Here is a 20,043-nt window from a genome sequence, read left to right on the forward strand (position 1 = left end):
ACATCACAAGTCAAAATATTAGTAATTTTTTCCTGAACAAAAAGGTTGTTTTTAAAAATGGCTAATAACTCGAGACCCCCATCATACTACATGTTAGTTTACATCTGTAAATAGACGTCTCTATATTTCGCTTCAAGCTCAACTGCAAAGCCCACACCATCTGCTTCACTCACCGGGTTCACATAGACAGGTGTGCCTCTCCCATTGGTCGGAACAACGGCTATGAGCTGGACAGGGAGACGAGAGGCAGGGATTACCGACACTGCAGCCAGTTTCCACTTTGACAGCTCTAGAGGGGCGGGGCAGAGCGGGGGCGTCCGGTCTCACGCCCAATCGAACACCCTGTAAGAAGAAAAAGCGAGGGTCACGTTACCTCGACACAACACACAAAAACAATAGCAGCTATATTAGCGTATTCACCGGCCTATCCCACAGTCATTTTTTACTTTTATTTTTATCTTCACTGTATGAGTTAAAAACTCCATCCTTTACCTGTATGCATCCTCTTATCCCGTTCTGAACCTCCCCAGAGCCCAGCACTCCTCCAACATGCAGATGTTTCACCTTCAAACCATGAATCTCATTTCCCACTATCACTGTTCCCTAATGGGGAAAGAAGGAAAGAGGTGGGAGAACAGATGGAGACAGGAAAGGCAAAGAATATGATTATTAATAGCAGCAAACACACTCAGCTATGAAGGGTAAAAAAAATAGTTACAAGCAAGTGACCATCAGTAAAAATGTAATTAAAAAGATGTTTCTGTTATGAGTTTACATCAAAATGAACTGAAAAAGATACGATTTTTTTCCTGGAAGGATTATTGATTTCCAGAAACCGCTATATTTTTATTTACCGATATATCAGCGAGCAGCGCCAGGTTATTATGAGGCTTGTGTCAGTCAAATAGAAGGGGAGGTGGAGAGGAGCGTGAAAAGGATTCGACTGAATGATTGGCTTCATTAAACAGAAGAAAACCATAATATGCAATCACTGCAGAGAAGGTCAATGCTCAAGTGATAACTCCAGCAGAATTGTGAAGAAATGTTGACAGGCAACTTGGCTTGCGAGGATCATGAAAGCAAAATCAATGAGCCGCATTCATCACCGTTTCAGCAGCAGTAGAAGATGCTAAAATGGAAGCTGAGATATGTCTGATAACAGCGGCACACGTGCCAAAACCCCTTTCAAAGGCAACTGCCGTTTAATTGTTTAATAATTTTGTATTTGAAACGTTTTTCTGCACCATTTGCTCAGTGTGCTACTTGATGCACTTTGGAGAATAGCCTGGTGAACTACAATGAACCGATGAAAGACATAACGTGCTGGCAGACGATTTAGGAAATAGCACGACATAAAAACACGACAAAGGCTGTTTGTGTTTGCTTAAACCGAGCCAAAGATGATTATAATACGGACAGTGGTTCTGCACGTGCTTCTCTGCGCTCATGTCACTGCCACATATGTACAGGCGCATACATCATACGAGCGCATGCACGCAAACAAACATCGCACAGTACAATCTGACAGAATAATCCACCGGAGATTAGTGAAACGAGGATTAGGAGCCCACATCTTGGGGAGTCTGACGCTCTGCAGGATTATAGAAAAACCTGTATATGTTCTAAACATTTATATGTATGTGCGTATGTGTGTGTGTTTCTTTGAGATAGGCTTTGTATTTGTTTTAAAAAGGCAGGATGTTGTATAACACTGTCAAGGATTGTTAGGCAAAGAACGGAAGGAGGGAGAAGTAATAATGCAGTAAGAAATAAAAAGATAGGAAGATAACAAGGTTTACTTTTGATGAAATATACTTTAAATGTACTATGAATATACCTTAAGACGTGTGTGAAATACGTTTTTGTATGTTCCAAAGACTTTTTTCATGTCGTGCGAATTATACCCATGGCTCATATGTAAGGTAAATTAAGGAAAATGAACTCTGATATTAGAATCTCAGCTAAAAATTTAACCCTGCAGAACATTGCTTTCAAAAACACAGACTGCAAGAGTACTTTATTAAGCCCCTGTTGACCAAGCACGCCAAAACCTTGCCATTTCCTTTTAGCTGCTATGTATGCCAGTATTTTTAAGATTAGACATAAAACTTTTTATTTCAATAAAGCTTACAGTTAGGGCTGATTAGGTGACCCTGAACTAGCTCCTTCTCATGTTACAATGAGCTCAGTCTGCTGAAACACTTTCTGTAATGCGCTGATTATTTCTTCTCCACTGACGTCTTTTTACCCTCCATGTGTTTATATATCACTGCATATCATTACATGTGTCCTCCGTCTCCCTATGTTTTCTTTTTACTTTTCTCTCCAACCCATCCCTCAGCCAATTGCAGCAGATGGATGCCCTTCCCTGAGCATGGTTTCATCCTGTTGAAAGGGAGTTCTTCCTTCCCACCGTTGCCTAGTGCTGCTTACAAGGGGTCATCTGATTGGTGGTTTTCACAAAAATTCACCAGCCCAACCTACAATAAACTAATGTCTTTCTTCATTTAAGGAATTCATACAATTGGTTATTTATTTATTCATGTTTAGCATCCTAAAATACATCCTTCATCGCTTTGGCTCAAAGCAGGAAGTGAGAGAGACGTCTGTACATATGGGGACATTCTGGATTAGAGGAAATTAAATAAGTTTGCTTGCCTCTATTCATATTAAATGCTTTAAAATTTCAATTAAGTACTTCTCTGGCAATTAGACCGAATAATATAGGCCATCAAGGAGCTGCAGATTTCAAACAGACAGAATAAATGGAGAATTACAACTGGAAAAAAAGAACTGCCTCTTTTAATTTGAACACAGTCAAAAAAATTAATTTTTAAGCCAAATTAAGCCTTATTGATTTCGTAAAGCAGATACGACAAAAAACCTTCTTATTCATTTAAACTATGCTTGCAGGATAAATTTAATATTTAATTTACTTTTTTTTTCAAGCTATTAAAGGACTTTAATTTTCTCCCCTTTAAAAAAAATCCACTGTACTATGTGCCTCTAGTGTAAGTGTGCTCCCTGATAGCTGGACATTAAAGTTGGATTAAAAACGCTTTGAGATTTCGATGATAATTTGCACTACCTGATAGAGTCCAAAGTCCAGCCGCAGTGTGGCGACATAGCGAGTCTCGCGGCCACTGCGAACGTCTCGCAGCTCCAGCTGGAGGTCGTGCCACCGGCCGTCTGCCACTTGAACCTGATCCAACCGCAAACGCACCGGTCTGGTTGAGCCGCGGGTCACCGAAAAGACCAGCTGACCATTAATTACCTGATGAGAGCGAGAAGAATAAATGAATAAATAAAATTTGCAAATCACATTAAAAGAAAAACAAAAAGAATAAAAAAAGAGGGAGGGGGAGAAAAAAACTATCCACTGCTATGACTGTGTGAGTGTGACTGTGTGCAGGAGCGTGAAATCCGATGTCTTGGCTCAGCTTTCACCGAGATTCTTTTTTTTTTTTTTTAAACCTGTCCCGTTTGGTTCTTTTGCCATCAGAATTATTGTCTAAAGGCGAAGAAAGATGCCCAACGGATTTACTTTACTAAATGGACCATCCCAGCCTTGCCGTAATGGTCCATTTGATTTAACTTTTATTGTTTATTTTATTTTATTTTATTTTTTTACTTGCTAGATACGGGACAGGGGAAAAGAAAAGGGAGAAAGAAAGAGGGGGAAAAAAAAAAAAACAGCGGAGAAGAGGGACGGGGATAAAGGGCAAAAAACAAAAACCAACAAAATAAGCAGACAAAAAATACATATATCGATCACCTGGATCACCTGTTGAGAAAGAAAAAAGAAAACAAGCAGAAGAAAACGAGAGTAATAGAATAAACAACATCACAATGATATATGGGAATATAACACTAAATACTTAATATTAAACATTATTGTGCAGCACGTAAGATCGACAGCGCACAGTGTGCTTTGAGGTAGGAGCCAAAAAGGGTGTAGTTTGTGTGTGTGATCACCTGTGTGTACACCTGTGAGCATGAGCGCGCTTGTATTTAAAAGGTTCCTTAATGTAATGATCTGCTAGAGGGTGTGGGGGGCCACAGTCCCATCCTCCAGGGCATGAAGCAGGTATGGAGGAGATCAAAACTCCAGACATCCAGAGGCCCCCAGAACACAAGAGACCAAGGAAGACCAACAGAGGGGCAGCCGCGCCACTGTCCCAGAAAGAGCTGAGGAGAGTCCCAGATGAGGGATCACTCAGCAGCCGCGGAGCAGAAGCCAGGGGGGGTTGCAGTGACGTGCCCGTGAGCTCCGCCGGCAGCCAGCTGTGCCTGAGTGACCAAGCCCCAGGCCGAGAGGCTGAGGGCACCCCACCCCCGAAGTGGCCCGAGCGAGCCCCAGGTTCCAGGCCCCGATAAGCAGCCAAGGAGTGAGCCGGTGTGTACCCGGACGCCCACCCCCGGACACAAGGAACCACCAACGCACCGATGTCTGAGGGCGTCTGCCACTGGCAGGGGAAGAGGTGGGGGGAGATAGGCCTCCAAACCTTGGAGGGCCTGAGATGTCCCCAGAGAGGTGGCGTCTGATACCCAACCTGACATATAGACACAGACATACAGGCACACTCAAATACAAACATCCATTCCCACCCTCATGCTCTCATAGGCAATTACTCCACACTCAACCAACGTGGAGACAGACATAAAGAGACGCTGTACACACAATCACACTCCCCAAGCGTACTCTAAGAACCGGGTCTAGGTACCCTTGCCCCTGGAGGGGGAAACTGCACCCAGACCCAGGTGGTGTTACCCTTTTCCCTGCAGTGGGGAGAAGCAGACTGCCCCGACTCCGCAGCAGCAGGGAGGCCCCACACACCAGACCCCAGTCGGACGGCCAACTCCTCCTCCTAGCCCCCCCGCTCCAGCAGGCCGCAGAGACCGGGGGTGTGAGAAGACTCCAAACCTCCCTCTACCCGCTCATATGTAGTGTTGATGTATATGTGTTCTAAGGTGCAATTAAAACCCAGGAGGGCATGGAGCTACCTGCCAGAGAGCAGCAGGTAAGCGCATAGCCCCTCCTGATAGCCCTCAATGTCTACGTGTATTTAAAATTGAGAGGTGGGCAACGACGCCAGGGGTGAGGTGTACACCCTGATGGTAATTTGGAGTCCGTGTTGTGAGCCCACCCCCAAGATCCTATATGTATGTGTTATGAGAGTGTGAGTAATGTGAATGTCTAAGTTGTGAGATAAAATTGAGGCAGAGGCAGCCAGAAGGGGACAGAGGGGGGGGATGCCTCCTCTGCACCCTGGTGACACACCCCTACCCCAAGGCCCTGCATGTGTGGGTGATTGTGGTGGAGCGGGAAGAGGGAGGCAGCTGGAGATGGGGAGGGAAGAAAGGGAGGGGCAAGTGACCCCTCCCTGGGGCCAGCTCCCCCGCTGACCCCAGTAGGCACTCCATACTCTGCAACCCGCCAGGGAAAGGGGGCCCAGGCCCATCCGGACCAGGGCCCAGTGCAGCAGCGCCGCCCGGCCCCACAGAGCCCGGGACAGCCCACCCGACCCCACTACAGAGAAAACTGCACCCACCCCATCATCCACTCATCTTCCAGACTACACAAGACAATAGACGCCCAGGCTGAGATCTTCCTCCACCTCTCCTATATCTCCCCCTCCTGCAGAGAGAATTCCTGAGGAGAGGAAAGCTCCTGCAAGATGTGACAACCTCCCCCACCAGTTGAAGAGTCCCCCAGGTGGCTCGATGCACTGGCGGCGCCCTGCGCCAGGGCTGGGCCCCCATATACCCACCCGCCCACAACCCCAGCAACACACCAACCAGGACCCGAGCCCCCGAGGCCCGGCCAGGGCCCCAGCCCAGAGACGGAGCGCCCCCAGAACCTCACGCCCGTCCCGGACCCACCCAGGGGCAGCCAGGCTACCAGGTCAGTAACCCACGTCCGTCAGCACAGACCCTCCCCTAGCCCCGCTGCACGCAGCCACGAGGAAACCGTCACCTAAGAGCCAACAGAGCCCTTAATTGGCCATGACCGCTACCCCGGGTTGAGCCCCCCAAGGAAGATGCTCCTGGGGAACCCCCCGACGCCCTAAGCCTGTCCCTACCCCCACACCAATCACAACAGTGAAGGTGGGACCAAACTATGACCCCCCACCCCCACTAGGTGATGGAGCTGATCAAAGGAGCCCAGAGCAATTGATCTGATGTGGTGGCAGAGGCTGTATCAAGACTAATGTAATCTAATAGATAATTTCTATACTGGTTAGAATTAAGATTATTTTTATTTTTCCAGTTCATGAGGACTGTTTTCTTGGCTATGCATAGGGCAGTGAAAACCATGTGGGCTATATTCTTTTCTGAAGTGACATTATCTAAGCTGCCCAACAAACACACTAAAGGAGAAGTTGGAATGTTACATTTCAGACACTTCGATAAGTCTTCACATATCTCACGCCAAAACTTCTGAACTGGTGGACAGAACCAAAGAGAGTGGATATAATTGTCCGGTGAATTGGTTTGACAGTGTGAGCAGTTGTTGGTAGACGTAAAGCCCATCTTGAACATCCGATGACCTGTATAGTGCACTCTATGTAGTATTTTGCATTGAATTAATTGAAGACTGGGATTTCTAATTAGATGAAAGGTTTTTAAGTAAATCTGAGACCAGAAGTTTTGGTCTAAGTTAACTGATAAATCCGCTTCCCATTTTGCAATAGGAAGTGATATTGATTCATCTATTTTAGAAAGCATTCTGTATATTTTGGATAGTAATTTGGGGGTTTTAAGAGTAAGAAATTGAACCACACTTGGTGGTGTTTGTAGTTCAACTTGACCCGGTTTAAATTTCTTTTTTACTATGGATTTAATTTGTTGATATTCTAAAAATCTTTTCTTGTTGATCCCATATTTTGTAACTAGTCTGTCAAATGAAATAAATTCTGTTCCTTCTAGTATATGTTCTAAATATTTGATTCCTTTACCACTCCAATCTGAAAAGTTTATCATATTATTGTTTTGTAATATGTCAGGGTTGTTCCAGATAGGTGTACGTTTGCATGGGATTAATGAAGACTCTGTCAACTTCAGAAACTCCCACCATGCTGTCAGAGAGGAGCTAATGTTGACGCTTTTGAAGCATTCATGTCGTTGAATGTTTGAGCTGATAAATGGTAGATCTGAAATCTCTAGATTGTTGCAAAGTGCTTGTTCTACATCTAGCCAAGGTTCATCTAAGAGGGTATGTTTTAGCCATCCTGAGATAAATTGGAGCCTGTTGGCTAAGAAGTAGTGCTGAAAGTTAGGTAGTTCTAATCCTCCTTTATCCTTGGTCTTTTGTAGTGTTTTTAAGCTTATACGTGGGGGCTTATTTTTCCAAAGGAATTTGGACATATATGAATCTAGAGATCTGAACCAATCTTGTGGCGGTTTAGTTGGGATCATTGAGAATAAATAATTTATTTTTGGTAAGACCATCATTTTTATAGCGGCAACCCTTCCCATGAGTGATATGGGTAGACATTTCCACCTAGCCAGATCGCCTTCTACTTTCTTTAAAAGTGGGATATAGTTTGATTTAGTTAGATCTGCAAGCTTGGGAGAAACATTAATACCTAAATATTTTATATTTCCCGATTGCAGTGGAGTAGAAGAGGAATTATGGAAGGAGCAATTAATCGGAAGGACTGTAGATTTTGACCAGTTAATTGAGTAATCTGATATTCTTGCAAAAGAGTTTATCAATTCAATCACCCCAGAGATATTGGTTTGTGAATTTTGGAGAAAGAGTAGCACATCATCCGCATAAAGGCTGATTTTATGTTCCACGTTCTTGCATTTTATGCCCTTAATTACTGAATTCTGTCTAATTGCTGCTGCTAGTGGTTCAATAAAAATTGCAAACAGTGAAGGGGAGAGTGGGCATCCACCGAGATTCTGCTAATTTAAAACGCTCTTTGGATTTAGCATCTGAAACTTAACGTATATAAACAAGATCAAATTGTGTTTAAGCCTAAATGCAGTTAAAGCTTTTTGAGTTTCTGGTGATGGTGGAAAGGTTGGTCAAAGGAAGGGCACCATTTATAGATGTACTCACAGTCAGTGTTTCAGAGGGTGAAACATAACAAGCTCCTTCAACACCAGATATGGATACTTTTAAAGAAATGTGAACTGCTTTCAGACTCCATGGAGCCTGGTGTTATTTAAAAGGGAACAGTAGTCCCAGCTGTAGACTCTTTTATTATTATTAAAATGTAAACCACTACATTTCCACTAATACTACTTCTTCTTCTTTTGGCTGCTCCCTTTAAAGGTCGTCACAGCAGATTATCTCAATCCATCTCAGCCCATCCCTCCTCCGTTACATCAACCCTCTGCAGTTTTGTCTTCAGCATCCTCAATATATCCACTATTCCTCCTCCGCTAACCATCTCGGCCTTGCCTCTTAAATGTTAAATGTGTTCGTGCCCACCTGGAACACCAGGCTGATATACTGGCCAGCCTGGGCCTGCAGCAAAGTCCCCTCGCGGGCTCTGGTTCTGAACACCAGGCCGAGGTACCAGGGTGCGGAGATGGTTACGTCATTCTTCAGGTCCCACCAGAGGGCGCTGTTACCCAGAAAGCGGTGTACGTGTGTCATCACTGAGGCGAAGAGAAAAAAACGAAAATGAAAATTAGTGAAATTTCCGAAACAACTTCCAGATGATACTGTTGTCCTTATCCGTCAGTCTGCCACGTAATTCTTGTGGTTGTTCACTTTAATATTGTGTGTTTTTAAAGGCACATTTAGGATCAATGGACTTTTGGTTTGTTGGTTTGAAGGACAAACAGACCATGTCTGTACGGGCATGACGTGATCTTTAATGCATTTCATGCCCAAACGGCTTCCTCCGTTGTTTGCTCTCTGTTGTTTAATTACCAATCAAAGGTATAAAAGCTTCCAAAATTAAATGATGAAACATATGTTACACTGCAGTCTCTGAAGTACAAACTAAGTCCCAGAACTTGTGAACATTTGTCACTGAGATCAATAAACACCATGTTTTTTTTCTTTTTTTCCCCCCAAGTGAATCTCGACGCTTTATTTCCCCTTAGAGTTGGACGTCTGTGCTCGCAATCAAGACATGCCAGTAAAAATAAATGAGTAAAACCACCTGGGCTAGCGAATGTCCACTCATGAGAGGGAAATCTCAAAAGGTTTATTAAGGTCCAATTATACACAGGAAATACAGCCAGATATCTAGTAACAACTGTCTCATGGGCTAAATTTATTCTTAGCTCAGTCTGTTGGACTGTATTTTTCCATCATCAATTCTTCCTTTTTATTTAAGACAGTGCATTCATATTATGCAGGTCAACACTCACTGAGCCACATTAAGTGAAAAGGTGTTATCTGGGGCATTTAAGCATAGGTAAGCTGTGAACAAATTAATGAAGTGTTAGTATAATTACAGCCAAAAAACAAAGTCCTGTGAAAATCAGTTTTTAAAAATAAAACATTAAAACCACAGCCACTGCTAGAAAATGCTCGTTACACCAGCAACTGTCTTGCTACTTACTAATAATTATGCTGAAGTGGCATGATAAAATTAACATTGTTAAAGGTTGCTATTAGTGTAGTTACTGTAGGGCCGCAGGATAAGAAAAATCCCGGCCTCTTACCGTGGCTGCAGTCCTTCCCACCGTACCCTAGGGGACAGTCACAGGAGAAAGTCTCCCAGCTCACCCTGCAGGTTCCTCCGTTCTGACACGGGTTGGACTTACAGAAGGGATGTTTGGCACTGCAGCCTAGTGGAAGCAGCAGAGATCACTGAAGTTATAAAAATGAATTGCAACATACTGTACATGATAAGTCTTCATGCTGTCACTGTGAGCTTTATAACATTACCCACACACACAAGTATTTTCAAAATAAAGTTCAACCGATTTTTTGGCTATTTGTTGGTCTGTTGGTATCATAATGACACCAGGAACGACAAATACCTACAATGACCAATAAATGATCAAATTAAAAGGTAAACAAGACTGGAGAAACACCCTTCAACCATGTAATGAGTGTTGATGTTACACTGTTTGTCCATCAGAGGGACCTCTACAAGTTCCCTGTTGCCAACAAGTCTTTGGAACGCCGAACACAACAACCCACTGGTCGGGCAAAGCGTAATTAAATAAATAATTCACTAAAACAAATGTTAAGGAAATGTTTTTCTTTTTGGTATGCCTGAAAGAAATTGGCCAATATTTCTAAAACTCCTCGGTCGGAGTAATTCAGGGTGTTTAAAGTTTTCAGTCTAGTTAAAAACACTCAAAATTCAATGAAAAGTGGTGATCATCATTTTTATAAGTTCAAGTGCATAGTGTGGAGGATGTCATAAGGCCTTGAGGCAATCGGATGTAAAACACAATATTTATGAGTGTTTTATGTTTAAATCGGACAGATTTGCCCTGAATGCGAATGGAAGGTTAAAAGTCCTCAAAAATACGATATGAAAATGAAAGATATGCAAACAGTTACACATAGTAGCACAACAAAACAACAACGTATAACAAATGTTTTCCTTTCATTTCACTGACTATAATAAAAAGTAATGCAAGCACCCAGTCCATCAGTGAAAATCCAATTTCAGTGCAATGAAGCCTAACTATATATGACTATATGTGAAGATGTGGCTCTACCCCATTATTGTTTCCTATAATATTTAGAAGGACAAAGTGGTTCGTAGCACACAAACCCTTAAAAGCTACTTCATTTAAATACTAATGTTTGTGTGTGTTTTGCCACAAGATGGGTGAAAAGGCTATTGAGAAGGAGCTAAATGTTACTAATGCACAATAATACATGTTTGAAGGAAAGCAAACATGGTTCGCAGCACTGACCAGGAAGCGTTCCATTATTGGCGATAAATCCAGCCATGTCCAGCGGTTTGCTATCGATGTGCAGCTCTTTCATGCAACCGATAAACTCCCTGGTGCCAAAGGGAAAGTTGTCTGGCACATTAGGGACTCCACCCAGAAATAATGGACCAGTCAAATCCAGAGACCTAAGAAACACAAAGATAGAAAGCAATATGAGTAAATATAGTGGAGAACAAATGGGGTTATGGAACAAACACAGGATTATTCTTCTTCAAGTAAGAGAGGGAGGAGAGAGGGATGAAATAAGAAGGGGTGAAAAGAAGGAAGAACATGAAAGAGGGTATGAGAGAGGGATTAAACAAACCTAGAGATTAAACATGTCATCAGAGGTAAATGAAATGTGTCATCATTCAGAATCGAAATCACAGAAAAGCAGGTGATGTTAAGGATAAATTAGATGATGGTGTTTTTTAAGGTAAAAATGGAAACAGAGAAGGGACAGACAGATTGAACACAAATACACTGAGAAAGAAAAGGAGACAGATTAAGAGACAGATGAACAAACAGGAGATTAAACAGGAGTTACAGCAACCGTCTTGAGAGAAGAGGTAGAGGTGGATGACAAGATGAAGAAGGAGAAAGGAGACACAATCTGGCAATAAAAGGTGGTAGATACAAGTGCAGCTTGCTCTAGGAGGAAGAGGGGGAAATGGCAATGCCAAAGGAAGAAAAAAGCTTGAAAGACAGATGAACAAACAAGAGATTAAGTGTGAGTTACACCAAATGTCAAGAGGCAGATGACAAGACAGACGGGTATCTGGAAGGAAAGAGGGAATACGAGGAGGAAAATTTCGGAGGGATAGAAAGTGACAGTTACGCGACTGCGCTGAGTGAGAACCAAAGAGAGACAAAGTTTTGTCATCGCATTGTTTCAGCTAATATCAGCAGAGGACATCACTGGAAGAGAATGTCAAGACTGAGCAAGAGGCGGGTGGAGAAATGGAAGGGGAGCGGGAGGAAGAGAGGGTTGACGTGTTAGTCTTTGGCCTTCCTCTTTGATCCGTCTTCTTTTCCCTCAGCCTCACTTAGTGCTGACAGACACGGCAAACGTGATTACAGCTTACAGAGGCGAGGCCAGACATCAACACTATGACAGGCTGCTCTTTCAGTGCATGTGCGGATACGCTTTTTTTTTTTTTCGTTTTTTATACACACACAAACTGTAGCTGAGAAAGAACGAACAAAACTTTGACAAGGTCAGATGAAACAGGCAGTGCAACGCATTTAAAACCAACAATTTGGATCTTTTAGTCACACCTAAGAGATTGTGTGTGAGAGACGGAGAGACGAGCGGAGATAATGAAAAGAAACGAACATATCCGTGCAGCAGAATGAGACGCCTGGTAACAAGACCATCAGAGAGATACAGACAGACATGAAGGAGCATAAAGACGTCAAAGTCGTGCCTCATTAAAGCCTTGAGCCCCCCGCAGAGTTCCCCTACCGTCGCCTCATCACCCTGATCGTTACTTTAAAATTCTGTCAGATTTCTAAACTTTCAGCGCGTTTTTTAACAGATGTACATGTAACACCTTTCTGTTTTCTTTTCAAAATATTGATCTCTGCTGTAGGCAATTTTCCACGACATTTGCAATTACAAGCCTGGATAAATATTTTGTTTAAACTTTAGCATTTCAGATGTATGAAACTTTAATTGGTAATTAAGCGAACACAGACATGCTCAGTGAATGCATGTATCTCCCAATGTAATGCTGCTACCCTCAGTCACTTCACACACTCACTTTACTTTACCTTTAGATAGCTTAAAAAGCTACCAGCTGGCCAGCATGTTGCTCATAGCTGCACATAATGACCAGCTTTATTGGTTTTCTACTCAGTGGAAATTGTCTTTGAATATCTGATAAGCCTCTGTTCAGTCACAGATTATGTTTAATGAAAGTTTTCTTTGCAAAGAAGCTGGCAAATCCTGTGCAAACACCTCCCACAGCTCTGGGTCAGTTACTATTCATCCTTTCATTTGCAATGCTGATGGCAAAAGAACAAATTTACCTGCAGGAATTCATCCTAAGGTTCTTTTTTTTAAATTAATCATTGAGTATTTATTTATCATTTTGACCAAAAAAAATTCATAGATTTATTCCATGTTAAAATATGAATTATCTCAGTATGAGTATACCAAAGTTTATGTTACAGAACAAGCTACAGTGTTACACTGTAGTCCTCCTACGCTCTGCTTCAACATCTTACAACTGAGAAATTTAAGTCTCCGAATTTAAGAGCCTGAATTCAGTCAAACGGTTGTGATAAAACCTAAAAGGATGCGATACTTATGCTTCCTCTCCAGCTTTGCCACAATGCCTCTCTTACAGCGCTAAAAGCAAGCAAACCCAGCTTACATTAGCTTAGAAACTGAGTCACTCGATCACTCAAGTCAGCAACAGACTGTTTCCCACCGAAAATGAAGATTCAAAAGTGAGCTGCGTGCAGATGACCAGCTAGTTGTAACCTGGCTGAGCAGTTTGTGTCTGATATTAGCATACTGACACAGCATAAACACTGATCTCAAAGTCATGGCGTGTGCCAGAAGGTACTCCTAGCATGATAGCGCAGGACAGTCTTTTGTACGTTAGCTCACACATATTTTAAAACACAGTATGAGTTAGGGTGTTTTCACACCTAAAGTTTGTTTACTCTGGTCCAAATCAGTTGATGAGCTTGTAAACTTGTAGCTTTTCCCTACGATTTAGTTTCTTTTCATACTGAGGAAAATCCAAATGAACCAAAATGCGTCACTACAAATTACATGAGAATGTTCAGTCCGGTCATTAGCCAGATGTTGTACTGGTCATCTATAGTACTTTGCTGCATCCCAGATTGCAAGTTTTTTAGCTCAAGCTTGATATTTTTTATTCAGTAATGCCTGAAATGAGTGACTGAGTCCAGAAAGTCAGCAGGAAAGTGTTTACAGAACACATACCCATCCCATATACTTCTATAGGACCGTAAGTTGTTTTGTAACACTGTCTGGCTGCCTTCACAAAGAATGCAGGTTTACGGCACTTGCATTTGCACTTTTTTTTTTACAGTTTTCTGTAAGTTGCATCCATTTTTTGTACCATCTATGGTTATGACTGAGAAACCGGCTGACATTGGTATATGACCATTAAAAGTTTGGGTCCCAGTAAAGTGTTGCAATTAAGAAGTGAAAAAAGAAAAAAACTTACTTCTTACTGCTGGTTTGTTTGCCCTGTGCAGCACAGCTGTAATTTCCAAGCTGCGTACCAAAGCGAAGCGACAAGGCTGTATCACAGTCATCAACGCTCACCACGGCAATCTTCTCATCTGACGGACCCTGAGCCTCACCACTCATACTGCGCTTGGGCTGGACATCCAGACACAGTCCAAAGAAACAGAAAACCAGTCAACATTCAAGAAATACAAGAGCATTCACTAAATCTAGAGTTTACATTATTGCATTAAAACACTACATCAGATACAACATAGCAGTAAACACATCAGATTAGTATTTACACTGATACTTTGCACAATGACAGGAAGAAAAAAGGGAGAAGCTTTGGTTAGTAGGACATACAGGACAACACATGGACAAGAGAACAGACTAAGAGCAGAAAGACAGCGCATTCATTCTCCTTACTGTGTGCTGGTGAAAGAAAGGAGGAGCAAAAGAAGCTAAGAAAGGAGAAAGTGTATGTGCACTCTGACACACGCTCATACTCACATAACGTGTAGCAGGCTGAGGAAAATAAAAGAACATGAAGAAAATTAAAGGAGATGTGCGGCGAATATGCATGAATAAAAATGATGACACGCAAACACCCACATAGTCGTGCGCACACAAACACTTTGGCTCAATTCAAAGTGCTTCGTCGGCTCAAAGGCTGAGAAACTATTCTGCTGACGCATCAAAAGTACCAATAAAAACAAGTCAAATTTACAAAGTGCAAAATAAAATCACATAAGAAAAACAAACCCTAATCATACAGACATCAAGAATCCAAAGTGGAAGCTCAAATGCAAGAATCACAATGAAGATGGGATTGAGATGTAAACCCACCTTGTTGTAGTAGTGGATGTGAACTGTATGCCAGTTACCATCGGTCACACCCCCTGGCAGGAAGGGACTCACCTGGGTGGATGACTCACCTACAGACAGGTAAATGAAGAATATGTCATTAAAATTAATTCAAATGTAGCTCTTGTATGTTTCCTCTTGTTTTAGGGTGTGGATGCTCCAAATACATCCACTTTATTTACAATTACCCCCAAACTCCTGTAAGCATTGTTTGCAAAGCCCAAATCGGCAGCATTCATTACCTGAATCCACACTTAGATAAACAGATTTTTGTGTCTCAGGAGGAACGCTTGTTTTTACAGGCCTGCTGCACATGTTGATGGGTCAAAAGAAAAGCATACAACAACAGCAGACATATGGTCTCTGTTTATAGAGCACAAATTTCATGCAAACAAAACCACACTAGAGCACACATAAAGATACAATACCTGTGGAGTATTTGAACACCACTTGTCCTTCTTGGATCTCTAAGGCAATGAAGTCATGTTTCTCGTTAAAGCGTCCATTATAGAAGAGAAGACCACTGTTCTCCAGGGTGGCAAATCTAAAAGACGCATGCACATAGAAATTTGAAGTTTATTGACAAATGCTGTATACAGTACAGAGCAATTCATTAACACAGCCATAGGAAAAAGAAAACTGTTAGCTGAAGTTCATTTTGCCAGATCATGTGGTCCTGACACGTCTTAAAATTAGGTAAACGCAATCTCAAGTGGACACCAGTACATGGCATATTACACTGTCATTATTTACTCAACAAACATTGAGTGAAAGTTAAGAAGCGGGTAGGAAAAACTAAGTACACCCTTAATGCTTAAATTGGAACTGCAAGGTTAAGTAGCATCACTGATCAAATTGTGATAATCAGTGATTCCTACAAAAGTAGATTTTTGGCAGTTTGTTGGTCTGAAGCATTGAGGTGTGTTAACACAATGCCAAACACGAAGGACATCAGCAACGATCGTAAAGAAGCAACTGTTTCTGCCCATCAGCCTCTGAAGCATTAAAGCATTAAAAGGCCTTATCCAAGCATACACAGAGAAAGATTATTCACAAGTGGAAAACATTCAAGACAGCTGAGAATCTTTGATGTGCAGGAGTGGACATAACTGGAAATTCATCCAGACTGTGTCATGCTCAGAGAAATTGCAAAAACCCAAGAGGTACAGGCCCCAGTTAGCATTTTAAATATTAACATTCATGACAGTATAATTAGAAAAAGACTGAACTAGTATGGATATTTGGAAGGGCTGCCAGGAGAAAGTCTCTTCTCTCTAAAAAGAACATGGCAGCCCGGCTTACGTTTGCAGACCTGCCAAACCTAGAAAGTTAGAGAAAGCCAAACACAGCATATCAGCACAAACACCTCATACCAACTTTGAAGCTGCCAAAAACGCATTCTGGATTAATTCTTGTTAAATACATAATGACGTGGTGTAATATGTCGTGCATTGTTGTGCATTTAAGGTTGCTGTTATGGTCTGTGGGATGAACAGGCCGAGTGTGATGTTGAGGACACAAATGTAGGTGCTTGGAGATGAAATAATCTTAACAAAAGGCGAGCTGTTTTTTAGGCTGAATGGTCCACAAACCAAAAGTAAGCATAAAATACAAAAGGAACTGAAAACGTCTAAACAATGAAGACACTTGGAAAAACATTAGGCAGCACAAGTAACTGGGAATCAATGGGAAAATGAGCTGATGCTCCAATAAAGGACAAAGGGAGACCGGCAAAATATATACACAGGAGAGTGATTAGGGGAGTGAAGTCAGCTGCGACACACAGCAGGAGCAAATTAGGCATAACGAGGCAAGGGAAGCAAAACTAAACATAAAGCACAGAGATGAGGGACTATCAAAATAAAACAGGAAGTAACTAATACAGGGACCAGGATTAGGACAGATTAGCTTGACACATACAAAAGAGCAAACCGACACAAAGGCAAGACTGACTCAACATGATATTAAAGGCAAAAACACAGAGAAGAAGCTAAGAGGACAGGGAGAGAACTAAGAAACCTAACGCAATTTGTGACTACACCAGATACATAAAATAATACAACAGGAAACTGATGGGAATTCAAAAACTCAAAAGGACAAGAAAACCAAAGACAGAAACAAAAACCTACTATCTAAGTACAAAACAATAATGAATTAGGAAGATTTGAAAGTCCAAAACACAATGACCCCAGACCACAGCAGCGATATTTAAATAATTTTAAAGCCTGATCAGAATTTTTATTACCTTAGAATTGATAGAGGGTGTACTCTCTTTTTACCATGGCTGTACATTTTTATATGCATGCAGAGAGAATATGACACATTTTAAATTATATTTTTCACTCCGATACAGGAAGGAACAGAAACAAAAAACTATCTCAGACACAGCAGAACAAAAATGACTCCTGCTTAGTGCGGAAGAACAAAAGGTATTCAGACTATGCCAGAGTTAATAAACCATACTGCTGGAACCTTCCTCTCCCTCAGCTGCTCAGACGCAAATAAAAAGTCTATTTTGCACAGAACAGATGAGAAATACTCTGTCCTGGTGGCAAGATACAGAAAAGATTCTCACTGCATAAAATGTCCACATTAAAAAGTACCGAGATGTTGTTTTAAACATGATACCACAACAGTTTGCCTGTTTTTACTATTCCCTTCAACTAAGCGGCTCAATTTTAAAATCGTACACTGCAATTTGTAGGCAGCTGACAAATAGCACCTGCAGGGCCCTGAAATTTTTATTCAAGGTTTCTCTACCTTCAGTGAGGTTCAGTGGTGTCAAAAATTGGATCCAGCCCAACCCCGCTAGAGAGTCAAATAAATCCAGTGCACAGATGCAGGAGGTCAGGTTCAGCAACAGGAAAGAAGCCCTAGAGCAGCATGGTTATAAATGTCTGCCTTTCAAACGGTTTTAAGTTGTTGAAGAAAAATATTCTTCTACCGTTTGCAATTTTGTTGAGTTAAAATTATCATATCTGCATTTTATTTTCTTGGTTTAAATTCCAATGGAAATCATTCCAGCAGTGTAGAATTGTAAGGAAAGAAGAGCATCTTATCACTGTTCTGGTGAATCTGAGGACGCTGCCATTGTCTAAAATAAACCCAGGGTTTCTGGCTAGCAGATATGTGCCTTCTTTGTATGGATTTGCTGTCGCTCCGACTGCACTGTGCCAAAATATCTAGTATGCATATCTAATCTATCCGTGCCACCAGAAATAGCTAAAAAAAAAAAAAATTGTAACCTGAGCTTTGATAGAGTAACTGGAGATAATGTGTGGAGTCAGCCAAGCGGAGACACAGAGGAGTTGAAGGAGTAAATAAATGCAAAGAAGCATGCTTTATATGTTCAGCGTGTCTGTTTTTGTCAGTGTTATTGCTGTTTGTGAAATTCATTACGTGCCGCCAAGAACTGCATTAAACAAATTAATATGATGTGACTTATTCCCAAAAGCAATAAACTACAAGATGGAATATCATGTGTTTATGATCATTTTTATTCCTTAAACTCGGTTAGCTTAGCAGTCAATTTCAAGCAGAGCTGAAGAGAAGAAAACAAACGCTGTCAGAAACACACATGCACACACTCTCTCTCATGCAACTGCCTTTCAAATGCATTAAAAACTTGAACTCAAGTCATAGCAGTTGTTTCGTATTCATAGAGAGCAGAGTCATATTGTCGCTTATGCTTTCATATGCAGTTAGATCTATAGAAACCTAAAAAAGCCATCTTGTGGAGGGAAGTCTATTTTGCCCTCAATTAACACATGAAACAGGAGCTTAAATTTAAATCATGTTTATCTCTTTTCATAATAATTTGACTTCCATACAGTCTGTGTCCCCCTTATACTGTACATAAAAGATGGACGTAGCCAATATGATGTCACACATTAGTTTGTTAGCCTTTCCCTTCAAGCTTCAGGATTAGCATGTAGGAAGCTGCCATATTATTCACATGGAGCCAAAAGTAAACATATTTGGATGGCAGTATGAAGCCGTAAGTTCTCAGCTAATGCAAACATGTTTTGGTTAGGTAACATGGCCTCAGTCCCAGAGACCAGATGGCAACCACCAAGTAATTATTTCCCCACCAGTTGTGAATGGTTACTGCTATTTAGTAACATGTAAATAAAATACTGGAATTTTCTTCATGAAAACTGGAGCACAGACCTCTGGCACTGTGGTACCACTGCGCACAAAGCAAACCATGCTATTTATTTGAATTTAATTCCATTTAAAATGTGACTACACCCAATGATTTAAGCCTTATTAAAGTTTAACAAAAACTAATAAAAGACCATTCTAAATCAAAAAAAAAATCATCAAGGGGGAATTTTACTAGAAACCGAAGCTGCTTTTTGTACCAGGTTTTAAAGTTCTCAGACTCTAGTGGCGACTTAAGGAACTGCAGGTTTTTTTGGCACTTTGCTGGCTTCATTTTTCAGCCTTGCTGCTTGGTGCTGCCATAAAGCAGAGCTACAGACTAAGAACAAAACTCACAGATCTGACTGGGTTTGAACGAATGTGAAAGCATGGTGCTGAAAAAGACCACACATTATCTGTTCAAAAAAATCAATGCTTTTCTCAAGAAGTCCTTGATTAAAATTACTAAAAGAAAATGGAAGATTAACTCCTTTCTATACACAGATTTTTCCACCCAGCGTGGGACTCTTTTAAAGCAGCAACAACACACAGAGAAATGTTAACACGATACCTGCTAAATGCTCATAAAGCAAGCTTCTCTTAAAAAAGAAAACATGCCCTTCATGCTTCATTCCTTAACTTAACTAATGGTGACCACAAATCAACAGAAGAAACCACATGTAGTGCTTTTATGCACCAATAATGCTCATTTAGCAAGCAATACAATGACCGCAACTGAGACACATCAGCTTAGCAACAACCCCATGGGCAACATCACCCTAGCAACTATCATTAGACGACATCACCCATGGCAACCATCCATCCCATAACCCTGCCTGACCACTCTTAAGCACCACTTCAAATCTCTTGTGGGCTTGGTATGTCTAGAGGCAAGCAGCAACTGAAAAATGATTTTGGATGGGTAAAAGGAGTCACTGACCTCTGCCACAACATTA

The 20,043-nt window shown here is 41.5% G+C and overlaps 1 protein-coding gene across 2 annotated transcripts in view; it reads right to left on the bottom strand.

The window, feature by feature from the left end:
• Nucleotides 1-20,043, bottom strand: part of celsr3 (cadherin, EGF LAG seven-pass G-type receptor 3) — a 119,209-nt gene that overhangs the window by 50,771 nt on the left and 48,395 nt on the right. For both annotated transcript variants that reach the window (XM_063463627.1, XM_063463626.1), the window contains exons 5-14: nt 15,373-15,488; nt 14,927-15,015; nt 14,591-14,605; nt 14,076-14,233; nt 10,852-11,015; nt 9,637-9,762; nt 8,447-8,616; nt 3,089-3,274; nt 493-603; nt 174-342 (exon numbers count right to left, since the gene is read on the bottom strand). In XM_063463627.1, the coding sequence (XP_063319697.1) occupies nt 174-342; nt 493-603; nt 3,089-3,274; nt 8,447-8,616; nt 9,637-9,762; nt 10,852-11,015; nt 14,076-14,233; nt 14,591-14,605; nt 14,927-15,015; nt 15,373-15,488 (1,304 nt within the window). The remainder of the gene's footprint in view (nt 1-173; nt 343-492; nt 604-3,088; nt 3,275-8,446; nt 8,617-9,636; nt 9,763-10,851; nt 11,016-14,075; nt 14,234-14,590; nt 14,606-14,926; nt 15,016-15,372; nt 15,489-20,043) is intronic.

Source organism: Pelmatolapia mariae, linkage group LG20 (genome assembly GCF_036321145.2).
Source record: "Pelmatolapia mariae isolate MD_Pm_ZW linkage group LG20, Pm_UMD_F_2, whole genome shotgun sequence".
Classification (NCBI taxonomy): Eukaryota; Metazoa; Chordata; class Actinopteri; order Cichliformes; family Cichlidae; genus Pelmatolapia; species Pelmatolapia mariae.